General features: G+C 40.0%; 1 protein-coding gene across 13 annotated transcripts in view; it reads right to left on the bottom strand.

Moving 5' to 3' along the window:
* ERC2 (ELKS/RAB6-interacting/CAST family member 2) overlaps nt 1-19,099 on the bottom strand; it is a 971,398-nt gene that overhangs the window by 227,262 nt on the left and 725,037 nt on the right. For 10 of the 13 annotated variants that reach the window (XR_011483727.1, XR_011483728.1, XR_011483729.1 and 7 more), the window contains 2 exons: nt 2,689-2,836; nt 1,253-1,381 (listed from right to left, as the gene is read on the bottom strand). Coding sequence is in view for 10 of the 13 variants with exons in the window: in XM_070455889.1 (XP_070311990.1) it covers nt 1,253-1,381; nt 2,689-2,836 (277 nt within the window). In the remaining 3 variants the exon portion in view is untranslated. The remainder of the gene's footprint in view (nt 1-1,252; nt 1,382-2,688; nt 2,837-19,099) is intronic. The other 3 variants (XM_070455896.1, XM_070455898.1, XM_070455897.1) reach the window with 1 other exon arrangement.

The raw sequence follows: 19,099 nt of genomic DNA, 5'->3' as shown, positions 1-19,099 counted from the left end.
TAGTGGGAGTTGATGAGTTAATGTATATAAAGCCCTTTGACCCACACCTGGCACATGATGGGAGTTTAAAAGTACTAGCAGTCATTATGTGATCAAACATCCTAAGCCTAAGAGCTCTAGGCAGAACTATTCTTTATGAATGGCTGGCTGGAGACCATTCTCAAATGGGTTTCTGGCATCTACTTTAGGTATACAAAGATAAAAGGACCTCAGAATTTCTGGAATATCCATCTGCTTGCAACTCTGAATTGCCTCCTAAACATGGTGGGGTATATGTGGACTCAGATGGGCTATATAAAACCTGAGCTCTATCACTTACAAGCTCTGTATGTTGGGCTGCTTGTTCTGTACTCTGAGTCTCAGTTACGGACCCCAGGAAGAGCAGGTAATCTTGACATATCACAGGGCTGCTGTGAGGACCGTGGGACAGAGTAAGTCCCCCAGGGACACTGGATTCCCTTCCTGGCACAAAGTAGACTCTCAATAAAAACGGCATGCTTTTATAAGCCAATGACTATTATTTTCAGACTCATTATCATCTGCAACAAGGATACATAAATTGACATTCTTTCTTGCTCTGTAGCCAGTAGGGTGTGGGGAAGAATTTCAAACCTAAGTCAGGGAAAGAAGCCCATCCTCCTCCTTTGCTGCTTCGTTTTCCACAACAGTCCTTCAGACCCTGCTTTTAGCCCATGCAGGAGCCTAACTCTGCATGGCTGGGGTTTCCCAAATGTGCCCCATGATACCCAAAACCAAGCCTGTCGTGAATAATGCAGGCTTTGTACAGTTTACCAGGAGCAGATTGAAGGGCTACACTCAATCCTTCCTGGAATCCAGGAGTGCATTTTCATGATGCTGAGAAAGAAAAAAACAAAAACAGCCTTAAAAAAATACTTTACTGGTAAGAGTATAGAGAGATTTGGGGACGAAAGTATCTAACAGACAAAAAGACAAATGTAATTCAAGGAGCCTGATGGTAAGCCCTCTGCCAATCTTGTCTTTACAGCAGTGCAGCCTGTTTCAGAAAAGCTGCACCTATAAGGTGACCATCAATACTAGAACCATTGGCAAATACATAATAAACGCAATTGCATTACAAATCAAGATATAGTGCTCTGACCTATGGTTCTAGACTCTATGGCCAATGAATACTGGAAATAATCAGAAGAGCTGAAGGTCAAGATGTGATGTAGCTTTTATGCACCCCCAACCCCAATGGTAGGGGCAAGTGTCTCCTCAGCAGCTGACTGACCTGAGACCTTTGGATCATGTACGCATCGTAGCTGGACCCATGGTACTTGGCCGTAATATCTGGACTGCAGCTAGCATCACAAGTGCATGGCATGTTCGAGGTCAGGGGCTGTTTCTTAGGTCTATAAACCTGTGGGAGAAAGCTACAATGGTTATGTGAAGGAGGGGAGGATGAAGGGTGCACAGGGAAGGAACTAGGAGAAAGTAAAGAAGGAGCCCCAACTTGACTTTCTGTGGCCAAGTGGGTGGAAAAACTAGTATAGAAGGGGCACAGCCCCAAACGAAGTGGTCAGATGTAAGTGGCCCCTAACTCCTGGGATCAGCACTAGCAAGGCATGCTGCTCTGTGGAATGACCCCAACACCCACCAGTGACTGGGACCCTCCTTCTGAAGCAGAGGGTACCCAGGCGTGGCAGTGCTTGTTTACTCGCTCCCTTAGTAAGGCAGCCCTGTGAAAATCAGACTCTGGTTCAGGGCCAAAGGATGTCTTTTCCTTCCTGGGGAGGAAAGGGTTGGCCCAACTGTGACAGGAGGGAGCTTATCTTTTCAGGCATTCAGAGAGCTTCAGAGCCATGGGTGGCCCCAGCTAAGCTGTGACAGCCACATTGTGAGACCACAGAGCACTGAATCATTCTCTGCTGAGTGCGTTTCATAATGAATCTGCAATCTAACTGACTATTTGTAACCGTTGATTCCAAAAGCGCTCAGGTTATATATACATGGAGGAGAAACCACGTCTGAAGATTTCAGAGATGATTTTACAATATGCTTTAGGTATAAATACTTCCATTTAAGCCAATTCCAGGAAACCACAGAAAAGACACAGTGGCCTAGATGAGGGAAAAATAGGATAATATGGCAAATGAATATTTTAAAAAGTATTTGACTAAATAATGGCTAGAGGGGTCTCCAAGCATAGACTGGCTATCTCCAAGCTAGGGGCTGGGAGATGGTTCTTGGCCAGAAAGTTTGGGTAGAAATTGTTGAAGAATCAAAGTTGGAAGTATGGCGAAAAAGAAATCAAAAGAACTAGATAATGGGAGTCGTTACTGGGCCCAGAAAGTGAGCAAGACAGAAGGTAACAAGTTCTATGGGAAAGAAGGTGCCTAGAATTTAATTAGTACTTTCTAGGATTTAGTCAGAAGTCATACAAAGTTCACTGGAAGGAAGACAGCTGAGAGGTATTTCTGGGGAGAAGATGTGAATACTAAAGAAAGGAAACAGCACTGGCTAAGAACCACGCAAGCCCAGGCACATGCACGAAAACAGGAAAGCAAGAAAATGATCCAGCGACAACCTGGACTACTTTTCTCCTACCTGGTTTCACCTGCTTGAGCACGCAGGATGGACACAGCAAAACAAAGAGTTACTAAACCCAGAGAAAGCACTCCAAACTCACAACCCAGCAAAACACACCGGTCATGCAAAAGGCCCCACCTGCTGCTTTAACTGATGCACTAGTCGATCTTTCTCCCGCTTGAGGGCCATGACTTCTTCTTGTGTCTTTTTCTTTTTGGAGGCAGACAGTTCCAGCAAGGCAATGTTCGCATCTTTTTCACTGATTGCCGCAAGAAGTGCTTCCTGTCTGGTAAAATAAAGATATTGTGATGATTTTTATAAAGTGAAAAAAATCAGCATTTATAGTTGAAGTGAGCCATGACATGTTGTCTCAAGGGAAGGAGTTATGGATAGTGATTAAAAACAACTGCTTCCTTGATTCTCAGAAGAATGAACAAAGTAGTTCATATCAGAATCCCTGAGACCCACACACTGTGTCCTCTGAGACACACCTTTTGATGGCTTCACAGACACAGCTGTATACAAGAAATGGAGAGAGTCAGTCTGCACATTCCTAAGACATCTATCCATTTATCCATCTAGTCATTCAAATACCTGTTGAATCCTTCCATTCGTCTATCCATCCATGTGCCAGGTAAGGTTCTAGATACCCCAAAACAAGTCAATAAAGTTGGGCAGCAAATTCAATATCAAGTATTATTTTTATCATGCAAGATTTTCTTTTGAAAAAGCCATGCAGAGATATTTACTAGGGTCTCCTTTCAATTTTCAGTGAAATTAGTAACACTCCCCTGCCATTCTACCAAGAACCACTCACTTCTCAGTCTTCCTTACCTCAGTAATTTTAACACCAACCACTAAGTAGCCCAAGTCTCTCAATTAGAAGTTATCCTTGACTCCCTTTCTTCCCCATTCACTCAGAGCCAATCCATCAACAATTTCATTAGGTTTTACACCAAAATACATCCGCTATCTCAATTAACTTACTGTTACAAAAGTATCCCACCCACCAGCAACTACTTGTGCAGCTTAACCACTTGCCACCCTGGTACAGAGACCAAAGCAATCTTTAAAACAATATAAATCCAGATTCAACCATTCTGTTGAATGAAAAGTCCATCCCATCACCCACTAAACTTCAAATTCAGATCTTTTACTGATGCCTGCAACTCGTTACACCAACTGGCCCCAAGCATCTCTCTGAGGTCATCTTGTTCTTGCTTTTCCTCCTCAGTCACTAGCCTCTTGCACATTTTGTTCCTGGTCTCTTTTCCAGTCCCTGAAAATATTACACTTGTTCTTACCTCTTAAGTTTGCCTCCACCATTCCCTCTGCCTGGAATACCTTTGCCACAAACAGCACCTTTCATGTTTCAGCTCAAAAAAGCCCTCTCCAGTCACTCCCTAGAGGTGACTTCTCAGCTTCTACCTTGTACCCAAACCACTGGTCTATCATGTTACACTGTTTTTTGTTTTCATAGAACTATTCACTGCTTGAAACAATCTTAAGATATTTACTATTTGTTTGTTTTCCAGACTTGACACTCCATGAATTGGAACCCCGTTTGCTTGTGCACCACCAATTCTCCAGCTTCTAGAAGAGCATAAAGCAGGTGTCAAAAATGTTTGTTCAATAAATAAATAAGTTCAGTTTATACTTCCTAAAAACTTTTAAGACACCACTGGAAAACTCTTCCTCTCACTTAAAAAATTACAGTGCTTTGACTGCTGATTAATTGCTGATCACTGCTCACTTAGAAAAATATCACAGTTGCTTCCTCCCATCTTATAGTCCAATTTTCTGCCAACATCTGTCACAAATTTTAACCTAGAATTTTCTGAGACTATTACTGACTAGGAAATGGCCCTCCTGGTATATTTCATTTAGTCCCCCTTTCCTCTGAGGAGGCCTTGTCTCAACCATTTGTGTCACTTCAGCAATAGTCTAGATAATTTAGAAGACCCTACAGCCCTTGGAAAGCCTCCATATTGAGTACATTTCTCCACACAAGCTCCAGGACTAAAACCTGGTCATGGTCCTGTTTCGCCTTTCTTTAATTCCCATCACCAGACCAGGCCTTCTCCAGATGTTTGGACAGATTGGTCATTATTTGGATCTCAGATTTCTTTTCCTTTTCACTACAGGGATTTGTATAGACTTTTCTGGGCCCTGCTCATGCCAGGCAGAAGGAGCTTCTGTCTGAGGCCCAATCAGACATGTTAGCAGCAGAAATGTTGGGAAATATCTCCACTCTCCAGAAGAAAACCAGGGTAGGCTAGCCTACAAATAACAGCATTAATAGTCAACGTCACAGAGCCTGTCTCTTTCTGGATAACATCTTGAGACAACAGACATGTTGGCCATTCACAGCCACTGCATATTATATATAAGGCCAAGGTAAGGAGGCTGCATAGACTTCAAATCAGGGAGAGCGCAAATGCTATCTATTCCAATTTAGCTACAACACATCCAAGGTGACTGCAACAGTTTTTGCCACTTTGCTCCAAATAGAAATTTCTAAGTGAAACTTCTTAAATGGAAACAACTGAAAAGATTATTATTTGGAAAATTGGGAGTTGATAGTACATTATGCTATATCCCAAAGATTCACCTTTTATAGCTATATGTAGCCATTTAAAATGCTTTTTTAAAAAAATGTAATGATATATGAGAACATGTATGTTTGTTGAGAGACTCCATGAGCCTCATATTTCTGCATATTTTATGAGCAAAGGTGCTACCTTCTGTTCTCACAGGTTTCCAAGGATTGTTTATAGTGACTAGCCTTGAGAGATACACTCAGTGTCCCCCTTACAATCAAAGGCTAAATATACTACTGCCTTGTATAACAGTGTTTCCTTGCAGAGCAAAGGACAGACATCTTACTTCCCTGTCTTCTAAAAGATTCAAGTTCCCTGAACTCAGGGTTACTCTCCTTCAATGCAACCCATTACATATACAGCTATTCGTCTGGCCCTCTTGTCTTGCCTCCAAAGTACTTGGGGAATGGAACGGGTCTTGACATAAATACACTAATGCTTGAGCAATAAAGCCAGTGCCTCTAACCCAAAAGTCTCTCATCCTCTGCCTGCATCCCTGAAACAGAGGCAGGCAAGCCTGTTAGCATGTCAATAAGAAAAATTTCAGACCCTTAACAGCTCTTGTCATGCAAATGTATACACAATATCCCCCAAACAAAAAACATGTTCATTGAAAGAAATGAGAGGGAAAACGCTAAAATGCTAACAGGCATTATCTAACGGTGGTGAAATAGATAGGCTGGTTTTTACCTTTTCTTATACCCATATCTTTCTATGTTATACTTCCCTCCCACAAAATATCGTAAGAATAAACACTAAAAATTGTAAATGAAGCACTTCAGTCACAAAATAAACTGCAGGTACATGCTTCAAATATCTGGCATACCTAAAATTTGCTCATTTTTCCCATCAAGGTACATATGTTCTTTCTGTCCTTTTCATTCTTTATGCACAGGTAGGTGTACACACACATTTTCACACACATAGATATCTGGTAGTCTCATCATCTCCCACTTGGACAATTACAACAATCTCCTAACTAGTCTCTCGATGTCCACTTTCATTCCTATATTCCATGACCCTTTTAAATTCATTTTCCTCTTCTAGGTTAAAATTCAGAATGACATAACTTTAGTAATTGTATAGAAAAAGCAAGAGAGTTCCAGAAAAACATCTATTCCTGCTTTATTGACTATACCAAAATCTTTGACTATGTTGATCACAACAAACTGGAAAATTCTTCAAGAGTTGGGAATACCAGACCACCTGACCTGCCTCCTGAAAATCTGTATGTGGGTCAAGAAGCAACAGTTAGAACCTAGACATGGAACAATGGACTGGTTCTAAATTGGGAAAGGAGTACGTCAAGGTTGTATATTGTCAACCTGCTCATTTAACTTATATGCAGAGTACATCATACAAAATGCTGGGCTGGATGAAGCACAAGCTGGAATCAAGATTGCCGGGAGAAATATCAATAACCTGTTACGCAGATGACACCACCCTTATGACAGAAAGCAGAGGAACTAAAAAGCTTCTTGATGAAAGTGAAAGAGGAGTGAAAAAGTTGGCTTAAAACTCAGCATTCAGAAAACTAAGATCATGGCATCTGGTCCCATCACTTCATGGCAAACAGACGGGGAAACAATGGGAACAGTGTCAGACTTTATTTTCTTGGGCTCCAAAATCACTGCAGATGGTGACTGCAGCCATGAAATTAAAAGATGTTTGCTCCTTGGAAGAAAAGCTATGACCAACCTAGACAGCATATTAAAAAGCTGAGACATTAGTTTGCTGACAAAGATGTGTCTAGTCAAAGTTACGTTTTTTTCAGTAGTCATGTATGGATGTGAGAGCTGGACCATAAAGAAAGCTGAGTGCTGAAGAATTGATTCTTTTGAACTGTGTCGTTGGAAAAGACTCTTGAGAGTCCCTTGGACTGCTAGGAGATCCAACCAGTCCATCCTAAAAGAAATAAGTCCTGAATATTCATTGGAAGGACTGATATTGAAGCTGAAGTTCCAACACTCTGGCCATCTAATGCAAAGAACTGACTCATTGGAAAAGACCCTGATGCTGGCAAAGATTGAAGGCAGGAAGAGAAGGGGATGAAAGAGGATGAGATGGTTGGATGGCATCACTGACTCAATGGACATGAGTTTGAGCAAGCTCTGGAAGTTGGTGACGGACAGGGAAGCCTGGCATGCTGCAGTCCATGGGATTGCAAAGAGTCAGACATGACTGAGTGACTAAACTGACTGAAAAGTTATCATCAACCTAAAGAATGACCCCTCTAAACTCCTTTTCTTCTACAGTTCTATAACTTGGGCTTTTCACGTATTTAACATGTATTGCTCTTCTTATAATACATCAGAAGTCCCAGCAAATTAATTTCTAATTCCCAGTTTTCTCTCAATAGAAAATATATTAATTCCTAAATCTCTACAGATGTTGTCACTAAATAGAGCCTCAAATCTAATAATTCTTAATTAGTAAACCTCAAAATAAATTTAAAATCATTTTTATAAAAGTGTATTTAAAACTACTCACCAATACTAATATCCAAACAAAATAACAACTTCGTTCTTCATATACTTGTCCTTATTGTATTATTTTTGTTTCCTCTTGGCTAAGAAATCTTTTTATAAGTACTAGTATTATGCAATGATAGAAGTCTGAATAAAATTAATGCAACAATGATTATACATATTCAGAAACCCTCATTTAAAGACTTGCCTTAAACTAATGATATTTTTTCCTAAAATATCTTGATTGATATCTATACTCAGTAACTCCTGTCTACTTAAATCAAAGAGTAATTGGCAAAGGGTTTTTTAAATTATACAAAACTAGAAAAACATGAACATTTCATACTTAGGATATTTGGAGAGATGTTCTGAATATGTTAAGGTTATATCTAGCCATTTCCTAGATATACCATTACAGGGATGTCAGGCAAAGCAAATTCTTAATTCTAGGCTGACAGAGCCATTACATTTGTTTTTTTAAAGCAAAAATCTTCATGAGTTTAAAATAACTTTTTATAAATCTGATACATCTTAACTAATAGATTATACCATTATGAGTTAACTCTGCAGGTTACGGATTTTCATTAACCATAGTTTCAAAGTCAGGGTTTTTGCTTTTTTTTTTGTTTTGTTTTATTTGAGGGTAAGGGATACTAAATATAAGTTTTTTCAAAGAATAATTTCATCTGCCAGCCCTATATTGGATTCTAAGTTTTGATAATTCTCATAGGCCAGTGTGCTGATATATCTAACTTAAAGCACTCAATGATAAATACTTCACTGTTTTTAGAAAATACCAAATGGTGACATAAACTAGGAAGCTTAAATGTCCCCCTTTTGGGGGTCTCAACCTTTTAAAAGCTGAGAAAATTGAAGTATTTGCAGTTTTGATACATCCTTTACATCTATGTCTTTTTCTTTTTTTTAAGGCTCAAGTATAAAGAGTATACACGTGGCTATAAATCAGAAATGCAAAGAAAATCCCTCATTAACTTCTTCATCAAGTGAGCCACCTTCTAAATTCAAAGCCAGATTTCCAGTGCTTCAGAAAACGTCACTGTCCCATCAACAGGAAGAAAGTTTCTCTGAGCCTGAAGTCACTTTCAGCACTCTGTCCCTCCTTTTTGCTTACTCACCGACAGCATGAAAAGGAACATATATACTCGTCTTTAGACAGTTAGTGGGGTTAAGTATATGCCAAAGGCTTGCAAAATTATCTTTAGAACACTGCAATGCTTCGGTATACAATTACTAAGGTGATCTGTCTATGCCCCAAAATGTAACTTAAAATATGAAAAGGAAGCCCAAATATGCTAGAAAGGAAGATAAGATAATGCAAAGAGAAATAAATCTATAAGAGTCTGCTGAATGCCAAGCTAAGAAAGTGGACCATAGACAGCATTTTATCAAAGTGCAGCCTAAACAAACGTCAAGGGGAATAATTTCTTTAACAAATATGGGCAACAATGAAGGAAAAGAGAGGGGAATTCTGTGCCCTTGCATGCATTTAGTCAGGGTTAACAATGGATAAAAATATGTGCAAGAACACATTTAATAACCCTAAGCTGTCATTCAGTTTGTAGGAGGTAGTCAAGATACAGCTAATAAAACACCAAAAAAATGGTTTTAGCCACCCTGGAAAAAATCCTCAATGGAATAAAACAAAAGAGGACTGAAGGGCATCTCCTGCCAAGATAAATGCCTTCTTTCCAGAGTTGCCTATGGCTAGCCTTCACAAAGAGAGGTCTACAAGCCTCAGATGGTAATACATTCCTACGTCACTTATCACAGTCAATTTAAAAGGGAGCTTTATAAACATTTCTATTTCACTCCCTGTTGCTGTCGTTCTTTTAATGATGACTTGAGCTCTGAAAGAGGGTTGAAAATTAATTTTAGGAGTTGTAAATGAGGCAGGCCAATTAGGAACTGTTATAAATTAGATTGTGGGAAGAAGCATTAACACAGTTTTTCCTGTGGGCTCTTGTTTTAGTTAGCTGGCCCATCTTTAGGAACACATTCAATTACAAAAGCAGATGCTTAAAAAAATGCATTCCATTAAGAAATGTTTGGATAATTTCAAGGGAAAACTTATATTATGTATGGTGCTTAGCCCACAGTCATGTTCTAATCATACTGTGGGGAAAAATTCCGCTCAATCAACTTTTCCCAGTTAATTACTGTTTTCTTTCCCTTATGACCCTGAATCTTCAACCATAAGTTCAGTAGGAGGTGACTTAAGACAGACGGTGACGAAAGATCCTGTTCAAAACAGCCTCTCTCTTACCCCTGGTGTGAGAGTTGGGTTTGCTACAATGAACCCTGCAGATAGATGCTCATTTGCCAAAATTTTAAAAGCTGTATTTTCAAACAGCATAGTGAGAAAGAAAAGGCTTTTGGTAACAATTAATATCAACACTACCCACCAGTAAAATGATGTATTGTGTATAGAGAAGGCCCACGCAGAAAACGAAGCAGCTTGCATGAGGTGGGCCCATAGGGTGAGATATATTTGAACAATGTGAGTTTCACCAAGGACAAAGAACAGACCAGATTTGTAAAGGCCAAGTTTGGCAGCCCAGACTCCTTAATGTGGTTTGCTCTCCATCACCCACCTAAAACTGACCTCAAGAAATCGTTTACTCCAATTACAGAGAATTTTGTCTTTGAAATTCAATAGCACATGACTGGAATTTCCTAACACAGGGGCTACGAGTCCTGTGGAAGTTCTTTCCTTCACTTCCTGCACTGGGGTCCACCCGACTGCTCTCTCAGGGCACAACCCAGGGAGGCAGTTGGATCATCCTTGAGCTCCTCCGAGTGCAACCGGCCCAGCGTCCCCTGCTTCAGGATGCAAAGAGGCCTGTACCTCTCGGCGTCCTTCTGCAAAGGGATACAGGTGAGTCTGAGTCCAGCTGATTTTCCCATGTGGAAAAGGCCCGAGGCCAGACAACGATCAGTGCCAGAAGAGGTACTGCCTCCATCCTCATTCAGTTTCTCCACCCCTAGATCTTTGGAGATTGATAAAAAGACAATAAGGAATGGGAGGGACCACTGTCCAGGTTCTGGCAAAGGACATGTGTGAAGCATTATTGACTATGTGTGCCCGATCCAGAGAGGGAGAGAGGAAAAAGACAAAAAAGTAAATACTTCTTTTGATTACCTTAGTCTGGTGTGATTTTTGAAAGCTCACCAATACAAATATAGTATTACTCAAATTCTTTAGAAGAGAAGATACTTAGTGTCTACGTTTTGGAACTGAATGCACCTGGGTTTGAATCTCAGCAATATCTTTGTTTTTATATCCATGGGCAAGTTACTTTATGACTCTGAAACTTCTATTTCCTCATAATGAACTAAGGAAAGATAACAGTAACTCCCTCAGATTGTTGTAAGAGCTAAACATGATAATGCAAATAGAGATTCTGTCCAGTGTCTGACAGGACCACACAAATGTTAGCACAATCACTTATTATTACTTACTAAGCAATAAGTAATTGCTTATTATAAATAAATAAATAAATAATAAACAAACGATAAGTAATCACTTACTATTACTTTAAGCAACCACTTATTAAGATGGACACCACAAAATGTAATGACTCAAGAGTTTTAATTTCTACCAGGTTCCTCTTCATAGGAAACATATCTAAATATGCCAGTCTCATTTTCAAGACAGACTCACAGAGAAGCCTCTGAAATTGGTTTCTGTTAAGTTGCCCATTTGACTTTCATGAGCTGATACTTGTTTTGCAAACAAACTTAAAGGAGAAAATAAAGTTTAAATGTGGAGAAGAATATCCCCATCATAGAAGAGTTGCATCCCAGACCAGCCCGGTCTGACTGTGCAGTATCATCCTGTCCGAACTGACAGGAAAGGCCACACAAAGGTGGGCAAGACGCGATTCCTGCAGTGTGAAAAATGGAAATGTTGTTCTGAAAAGTGACTTTTTAAAAGGCAAGGTCAAGAACAAAATCTAACCAAAGTCAAACAACTTCAAAACAAAACAAAAAATCTTCCATTAAAAAAAAGAAACACAAACAAACGAAAAAAACCTGGTAAATTTGGAAGACAGTAAGGGCAAGTGAAATGAAAGGACTCTGTGACCCAGCAGACTACCCTGTGTCACTGTAATGTTCTATGATGCTCATTCATTCTTGTTATTTGCATTCAATGATGAGAAGGCTCCTTTGGCTCATTTAACTCTGCCAAAGTGGTTTTCTGTATAAAATACACCCAACCAGACTCCCTGGGTTTTTGATGATTGATAATAAGAAAACTAAATACATCTGGACTTCACCGTGAGCCAATGCTTTGCCAGCATCTACCTAAACTAAACGTATTGTCCATGGATGATCAGTTACTGTCAAGAGACTTGCTTCATCACATTAACTTTTTGGTTGACTTCAAGGCTTGGCCCCCAGGGTATCCAGCCATTTTTTTTTCTTATTGGTAAGATGTATATATGCATGTGTATATTATGTGAGTATATTTTAATTTTCCCTTTATATTTAAGGTTACTAAGATTTGTCAGTAAGCCCTGCACAGAACAGCAAACTGCACTCCTGTATCTTGAAATAAATATTTCCCTTCTTAATTTGTAATTTTTGTGTTAAATCAAACCTTCTTTTGTTTATGTTTACATGGAATAGAATAGTCCCAGAGGCTATATTATAATGAAAAACAAAGCAGATTTTCATGTCATTGCTCTAAGAGGGATATGAGCAGAAGGGGGCACATTCCAGAATTTCGTTAATGCAACATTTGAAGAAAATTGAATTAAGGCTCTGCGTGGCAGATCTTAGTAGGGAGAAATACAAACAACTGGGTTTGTTGGAAGCAGCTTCTTTGAGAGACTTCCCATTCACAGGCAGGAAACAGGCAGTCGTGCTCCCGCACTGGAGGAGGAAACACAGAAGGTGTGTTCATGGTGTGCTGTGCATGACAGTACTGACCAGGCAAAAAGCAGGTTTCTAGGTGGGGCAGGAAGATGATATATGACAAAGAGGGGGTGCTAAACAGATTCCCTTCAGGTTGAACCTGTTCTCCCTTGCTTGCCTGCCACAAAACTGAGAAATGATTTAGGATAATCAATAAGAGTCTTCCTTTGGAAAGCTGATGATTTTTAAAGCATGCTCAAGGATGAGATTGGGCACGTAAATCTCTTTGAGAAGTCTGGGTTTAAGGTCTGCCATCTCGTGGCCATTGCAATAAATTCTGCCCTTTTCCACTCTCCCCCTAACCCCCACCCCCCGCCCCCAAGGTAGTTGTACCTTTGCAATCTATATTCTAAAGAGGTATCACAAAGGGTGCTTATTTAAAAAAAAAAAAAAGAACTTTAGCTACAGGAGAGCTCCACAATGCAGAGGGAGTTAAGGCATTTCACATTCTAATCCCCTTTCTGCTTACATTTTTAATTCCTTGATGAAAGCTTACAATCAAATTATCACTTATCAAATTATCAAATAATCATTCCATATGGGATTAAACCTGCTGAGAAGTCAATTAAGAGGTGATAGGTATGTTTTAGATGCCTATTTCAAGATGTAACTTAATTGACACATGGTTACCTACAAAGGAATGAAAGTCCCAGTTCTTCTGTTCTTGTCATAGATTTGCTAAGAGATTATATAGAATAAAATAGATTGTAAATCTAACGTGGCTTTGTACCTAAAAACCAAGAGGATATGTTTTTCTGGAAATAACTTAAAATTCCAAATGACAGAAATTAAAAATACCCACTTCAACATTGTGAGGGAAAGAAGTGAGACCAAATTGATCACAGTTCTACATTGGAAAGAAATTGCTAAAATGCCACCATGAAAACACACAACCTTTCAAAAGGACACTCACTAACCACTTGCTGACTATGTCAATGGGAGAGAAAGCAAATGCACAGGGCCATTTTCTTGACAAGGCTTCACCCATGTACCATAACCTATAGGTGAAAAAGAGATGCAGATGCAAGAGCAGATTCAAAGACCATAAATTCATTTCAGAGCCCAAATTAAAGAAGCAAAGTTTGTGTGTGTGTGTGTGTACAAATACATACATACACACACACACATATACACCTAAAATATAACATTACTAAGCAACTGATTTAAAAAACATGCAGAACAAAGAGCTGTAAAAATATGCTAGTGAGTACAAAAACTAATGAGAAGCCATGTGTTAGTTTCCTAAAATTTCTGGATTCATGAATGCAACATGCAGGACACTGCTAGAGGGCTCCCTCTCAGAGGGAGAAGGAGCGTGAAGTCAGACAGCGGATGCAGAGTGAGAGTCTGGTAAACTACCTGAAAGCACTGCACATCTGGAAAGAGTCGCAGGGGAACCAGCCCAAGACACCATGGTAGAGAAAGCAGTCTCCGAGTTACAGTGTGGGTGACCCTGTGGCTCATGGAGGTGAAATTCCTACTCTGGGAGGAGTCATCACTAGAGGCAGGAACATTTCTGATGTAAAATTACAAAGTCCAACCAGAAGCAACTGAGATGAACATGTTCTTCTGGGGTGGTTGTTTACTGGCCACACTAGGAAAACTAAACCAAACAGATGATCAGAGCTCAGTTCTTCAATCCCTTCAACACAAGTGCCCATTGCATACCAGGTACAAGAGATGGAAGGACATACAAACAGACACAACCCCCTGCTTTCTTGGAGCTTACCAAATAGCAGACCCTGGAGACTCTCCATACACAGTCATGAGATGAGATGACCCCGCAATGATGTCACAAAACATAAGGAAATACCCTTCTATTTCCATTAGGAACAAATACCAGACCATCAGCAATACCATGCAGAGAAGATATGCGTGAATCCAGGCCTGAGAATCCACAAGGCATCTCCACCCGTGTATACCAGATACTGGATAACTGATTCAAAAGCTCTCTCCCATCCTGTCCTCTTCATTCTCAGAGTCCAATGCAATCCAGCTATGATCCAGAAGTTCAAAAACAAATAAATAAATAGAAACACAAAACCCTATGTTTACAGCTATTAGGCTGAATGATATGAAGTGCTTTTTGTAGATCAGAAACAGTCAAGTATCAGCAGTTCTATGTAATTCCACCTACCAGTTTTCTTTCATGATGAAAGCAGCTTTACTGGTTCCTTTTTTGCTTGTTTATAATAGGTACCCATTTTCATTCTTTATCACTTTCTACTCTCAAAGATTTAAAAGGTTGAGGCATTTCCCTCTCCACAATACCCAATTCTTAATGCCACATGGACCCAAGACTAACCACCAGAGGCAATTAATCCAGTCCACAAGAGAGAGACTGCTACACAAATCAGAGGGGGAGGGGGGAGATTAGAAGCCTAGAAAGGTGACAGAGCTCAGTTCTTTCAGACCTGGAAAATCACTTAGTGAGAAACATCCTGGTGACCAGACCCCAACCTGACACTGATTACCACTCCCAGAGTTTCTGACCTGTTGACCGATTGCTTTGAGATCAGATCATCTATCTCCCAGGACAGCCTTGAGGCTGCCCAGCCCCATTGAACAGCAACGGAGTGCCTTCTTTTAGATTTGAACTTCAAGGCACAGGACATAAGGCTTAAGTTCAAAGAGGAATGGGGCTGCAGAACTCTTAATGGGGTTTCCAAAGTCTCATTGATGGGAGCAGTGATAAAAAGAGCACCTCTGAGAATGGCAACACACTCATGGGTAGTGGCATAAGAGAGCATCTAAAGTTGTCAACCAGTGTCTTAATCCCCATCTGTATCTGAAAAGAACTCACCATAGACCAAAAAAAAAAAAAAATTATGCTAAGTGCTGGGCAAGAGCTAAAGCTTGCAAACTCCTCTGGTGAAGAAAGCGTATGAAAACTTAAGTCACAAAAGATAAATAATTGCTGATTAATGAATGACTCCATTGTTAGGATAAAAGATCATTAATAGACAAATTAATCATTAATAAACCACTGTGTTTGCTGTATGATATACAAGGCATAAGTGAAGCACATTATTTCATTTTGTCCTCTCAAATTATCTTTCAAGGAGAAAGTTGTTAATTATTATTCCTATTTTAAAGTTAAGTAAACTGAGTCTATGATTGCGCAAACTGAGTTAAGTAGATTGCGCAAAGTTGTCTGGCTAAAATGCTTGATAGTAGGAAGGAAGGAACATCCCTTTGGTCTAGGATGATGGAGGTAAACTCACAGAGAGGGCAGGGGTGACAGCTGGGTGTGAAGAGCTCCACTGGAAGGGCTCTGGAGGGAAAGAGAGACTTCCAGGTGGTAATCAGCCTTTGAGGAAATGTTAAGAGGACGTGTGTGCTACATGCTAAGTCACTTCACTTGTGTCTGACTCTGTGTGACCCTATGGACTGTAGCCTGAAAGCTCCTCTGTCCATGGGGATTCTCCAGGCAAGAATACTGGAGTGGGTTGCCATTCCCTTCTCCAGGGGATCTTCCCAACCCAGGGATCGAACCCGTGTCTCTTACATCTCCTGCAGTGGCAGGTGGGTTCTTTACCACTAGTGCCATGTGAGAAGCCATTTAAAATTATTTCTCTCTTGCTTATTTATGCTTATTTCCAGCTATACAACTTCCAGGAATGTTAGGGTACCATCAAGGAAAAGTGTGGCCAAACTAAATAATTCCTAAGTGCCAACCCAAAGACTGGTACTGGCTTATGCTGAAGTTTTCATACACGTATGGTTGCATGCATATACTCACACATGCACATATAAGTCCCTGCACACTCATTCACATACACACATGAGGATACAAACCAATATTGTGGCAGTACTATTGCCAACGCTTTGTAAGTAATGGCAGCTTTTTATTCTAAAATTAGGTAATGTCCTTCCTACTTTCTGATGTAAAAATGCCCTTTTATCCAATGATGATGACTGTAGTTAACATGTGAAGAGTCTCATTTAATAGTTTCATTAGGTTATCAAGCTTTATATTGTTTTCAAAAAATTTTTTTCATATTATTGGTTCAAAACATCCAAAGTCTAAAAAGCATTCATTTGATTGCCAAATATTATTATAATGAGGGTGTGTATGAAGACTATCTAGGGCATTACTTGGCCCCGTCCACTGTTCTACATAGATGGGGGCTTGTCTTCCTTTTTAAAAAATGCTTGACATTTCCCTAAATATTGCTGAGGTTTCCAAGCAGGCCATCTTATAAACTAATAAATGTCATGTGGAACTTAATTGTTCTAACTAAGTGACCACCCCTTTGAAAAGAAGGAAGTCTGTTTCAGATATGGTATCCATAGGATATGTAGATATTAATTTTTATTTCACAAATAAGCCTTGTCAGGCATAAAGTCCATGTTTTTCTGGAGGCCCTCAATTATCATAGAAGGAAAGAGAAATTGAGTTGGTTAACATTAGTCTTTAAGAAAATCACATCCATAGGTGGCCAGAGGATCCAGTGCGAACCTGCTTCTCCTCCCTTTGTCCATTTTGTTGGATTTCTAATGCAATATGTATCTGTATTGAACCAATGGATGTAGGAATAATCAATGTCTCAGAAGACTGAGGAACATGGTAGTATTCCTTCAACTATCTCCTAAAGTGACTACAGATAAGGATTGTGCCAGGGTGGTCCTAAGATATGAATCAGGACCTAAGGATTGAAGTCACAGGTAGGTGAGGCTGATACCAATTCAATAACAGGAAGAGCTCTAGCTAAGTCACAGATGTCAAACAATAGCACAGGTTTCCTCGTTCTTATCTCTGAAGGTACTGGTACTGGTACCAGAGGGCCATCTTAAGCAATTCCCAGAGAAAGAGTTCTAACAAAGGATGAGTGATGTGACTAAACCTGTTTTAGTTGATTTCTTTGGACTATAAGCAGCAGAACTGATTCTGGCTAACATAGCAAAGAGAGGACGTATTAGAGGGATGCTTGGATGGAACAAAGAAGAAAAAAGATAGTTTTAGGAAGGTCAATGAGAGAATCATTCCAGGACCCTCATAGCAAAAATCCCCAAATCTTTCTTAGAATCCTTATATAATAACTATGCTACAATCTTTAGGCTTAATAGAAAAAAGACAGTGAATTTTGACCTTCCTGGAAAGGAAATAGATTAGCCCAACTCAGATCAATAAGCTACAACCTGGGATCCCTAGCACTGGGAACTCACCCTAAATAACTGGGTCACATAAACAGGGATAGCTATAATTTGGGAGCAATTGCCAGTTGGCAGTCACTCTATTGATCTTAAAGCCTGAAGGGTCTATTTCAGTGGTGTGGCTGGAACTGGCTATTACTGGCTAGCAGGAGTCAATTATGTGCATCTCTTTCCAACTCCATGGTCAGTCTCTACCTTGGCCATGGCAAGAGTATTTACACCATGGAAATTGGCAAATATTACCAATCAGGGTATCTTCCCCACTGACATGGCTTAGCAGCATACCACTGCCTTATTTCAAGATCACGAAACCACCTTGCCAAGCTGACAGATACACAAAAGGACATGCCATAGATTCCACACCTGGGGACATTTTCTAATATTTACTGATGCTCATCAGCACTTTTTTTGTGTGCTGAACACTACACTATTCTAAAGCATACTAAACTATATTCTAAACTATACTACTATGACACTACACACTATACTATTCTAACTTCTTTACGTGTATTAACTCAGACTGGGATGAATTAGTTTGCCTGAGCTCACATAGCTAATAAATGGTGAAGTGCAGATTTGAACTTGGGCAGTCTATAATTTGATAAGTCCTCAAAGTTAAACAGATAATGTGTAACTACTGTTCAAAGTTGTGATACACTTGACACAGAGAAACGAGACAATGCAATTACTCTGAATCTTGTGAGGACTTGGCTGCATCTCAGTAAGGATCTTCCATCAGTCACAGTGCTGCTATCGGCAAGACCAGCCCAGGACAGCTCCCAATGAGTACTTGGCAGTTCATTCCTTTCATTGCCCAGTATGCCCAAGGGATCAAGGACAAATTCAAAAGCTGCTACAAATTCACAAAGAGATTCAAAGTGTACAGTGCTGGAACTCCCCAAGGGAGTGAAAACAGTACTTTAGGACTTAGCAGTCAGTGCATATAATGTGGATGTTATTGAATGGGCCCTGATGCCACAACCCCAGTAAGAAAGGGAAGAGAAGTCTGGACCTTCAACCAACCTCCACCACCAGTGCTACTGGGAGGCAGGCATGGAAAACGGAAAGCAGGGGCCTAATGGAAAGAGTCACATGATTTCAGATGTGTGTCTTGGACAGGTTACTTACCATTATGCATCTTAGCTGTGGGGCCTGTAAAATGAAAATGCTATTACCTACTCCCAAGGTCACCGAGGTTCAAATGAGATAACCAACAGGAAAACATCTGATAGACTGCAAAATCTCACAAAACTGTGAGCAATATCCCTACTCACATAGCTGTGTTCCCTAAAGCCTAAACAGCAATGATGTAGATCAATTCACTTCAAGCAATATCTGTCATGGATTCATTGTGAGTTAGGCATTGCTTCTATCAATTAAGCCAAA

Source organism: Odocoileus virginianus, chromosome 26 (assembly GCF_023699985.2).
Source record: "Odocoileus virginianus isolate 20LAN1187 ecotype Illinois chromosome 26, Ovbor_1.2, whole genome shotgun sequence".
Taxonomy (NCBI): Eukaryota; Metazoa; Chordata; class Mammalia; order Artiodactyla; family Cervidae; genus Odocoileus; species Odocoileus virginianus.
Note: the sequence above shows the minus strand (reverse complement) of the source record. Positions and strands in the feature narration are given on the sequence as shown.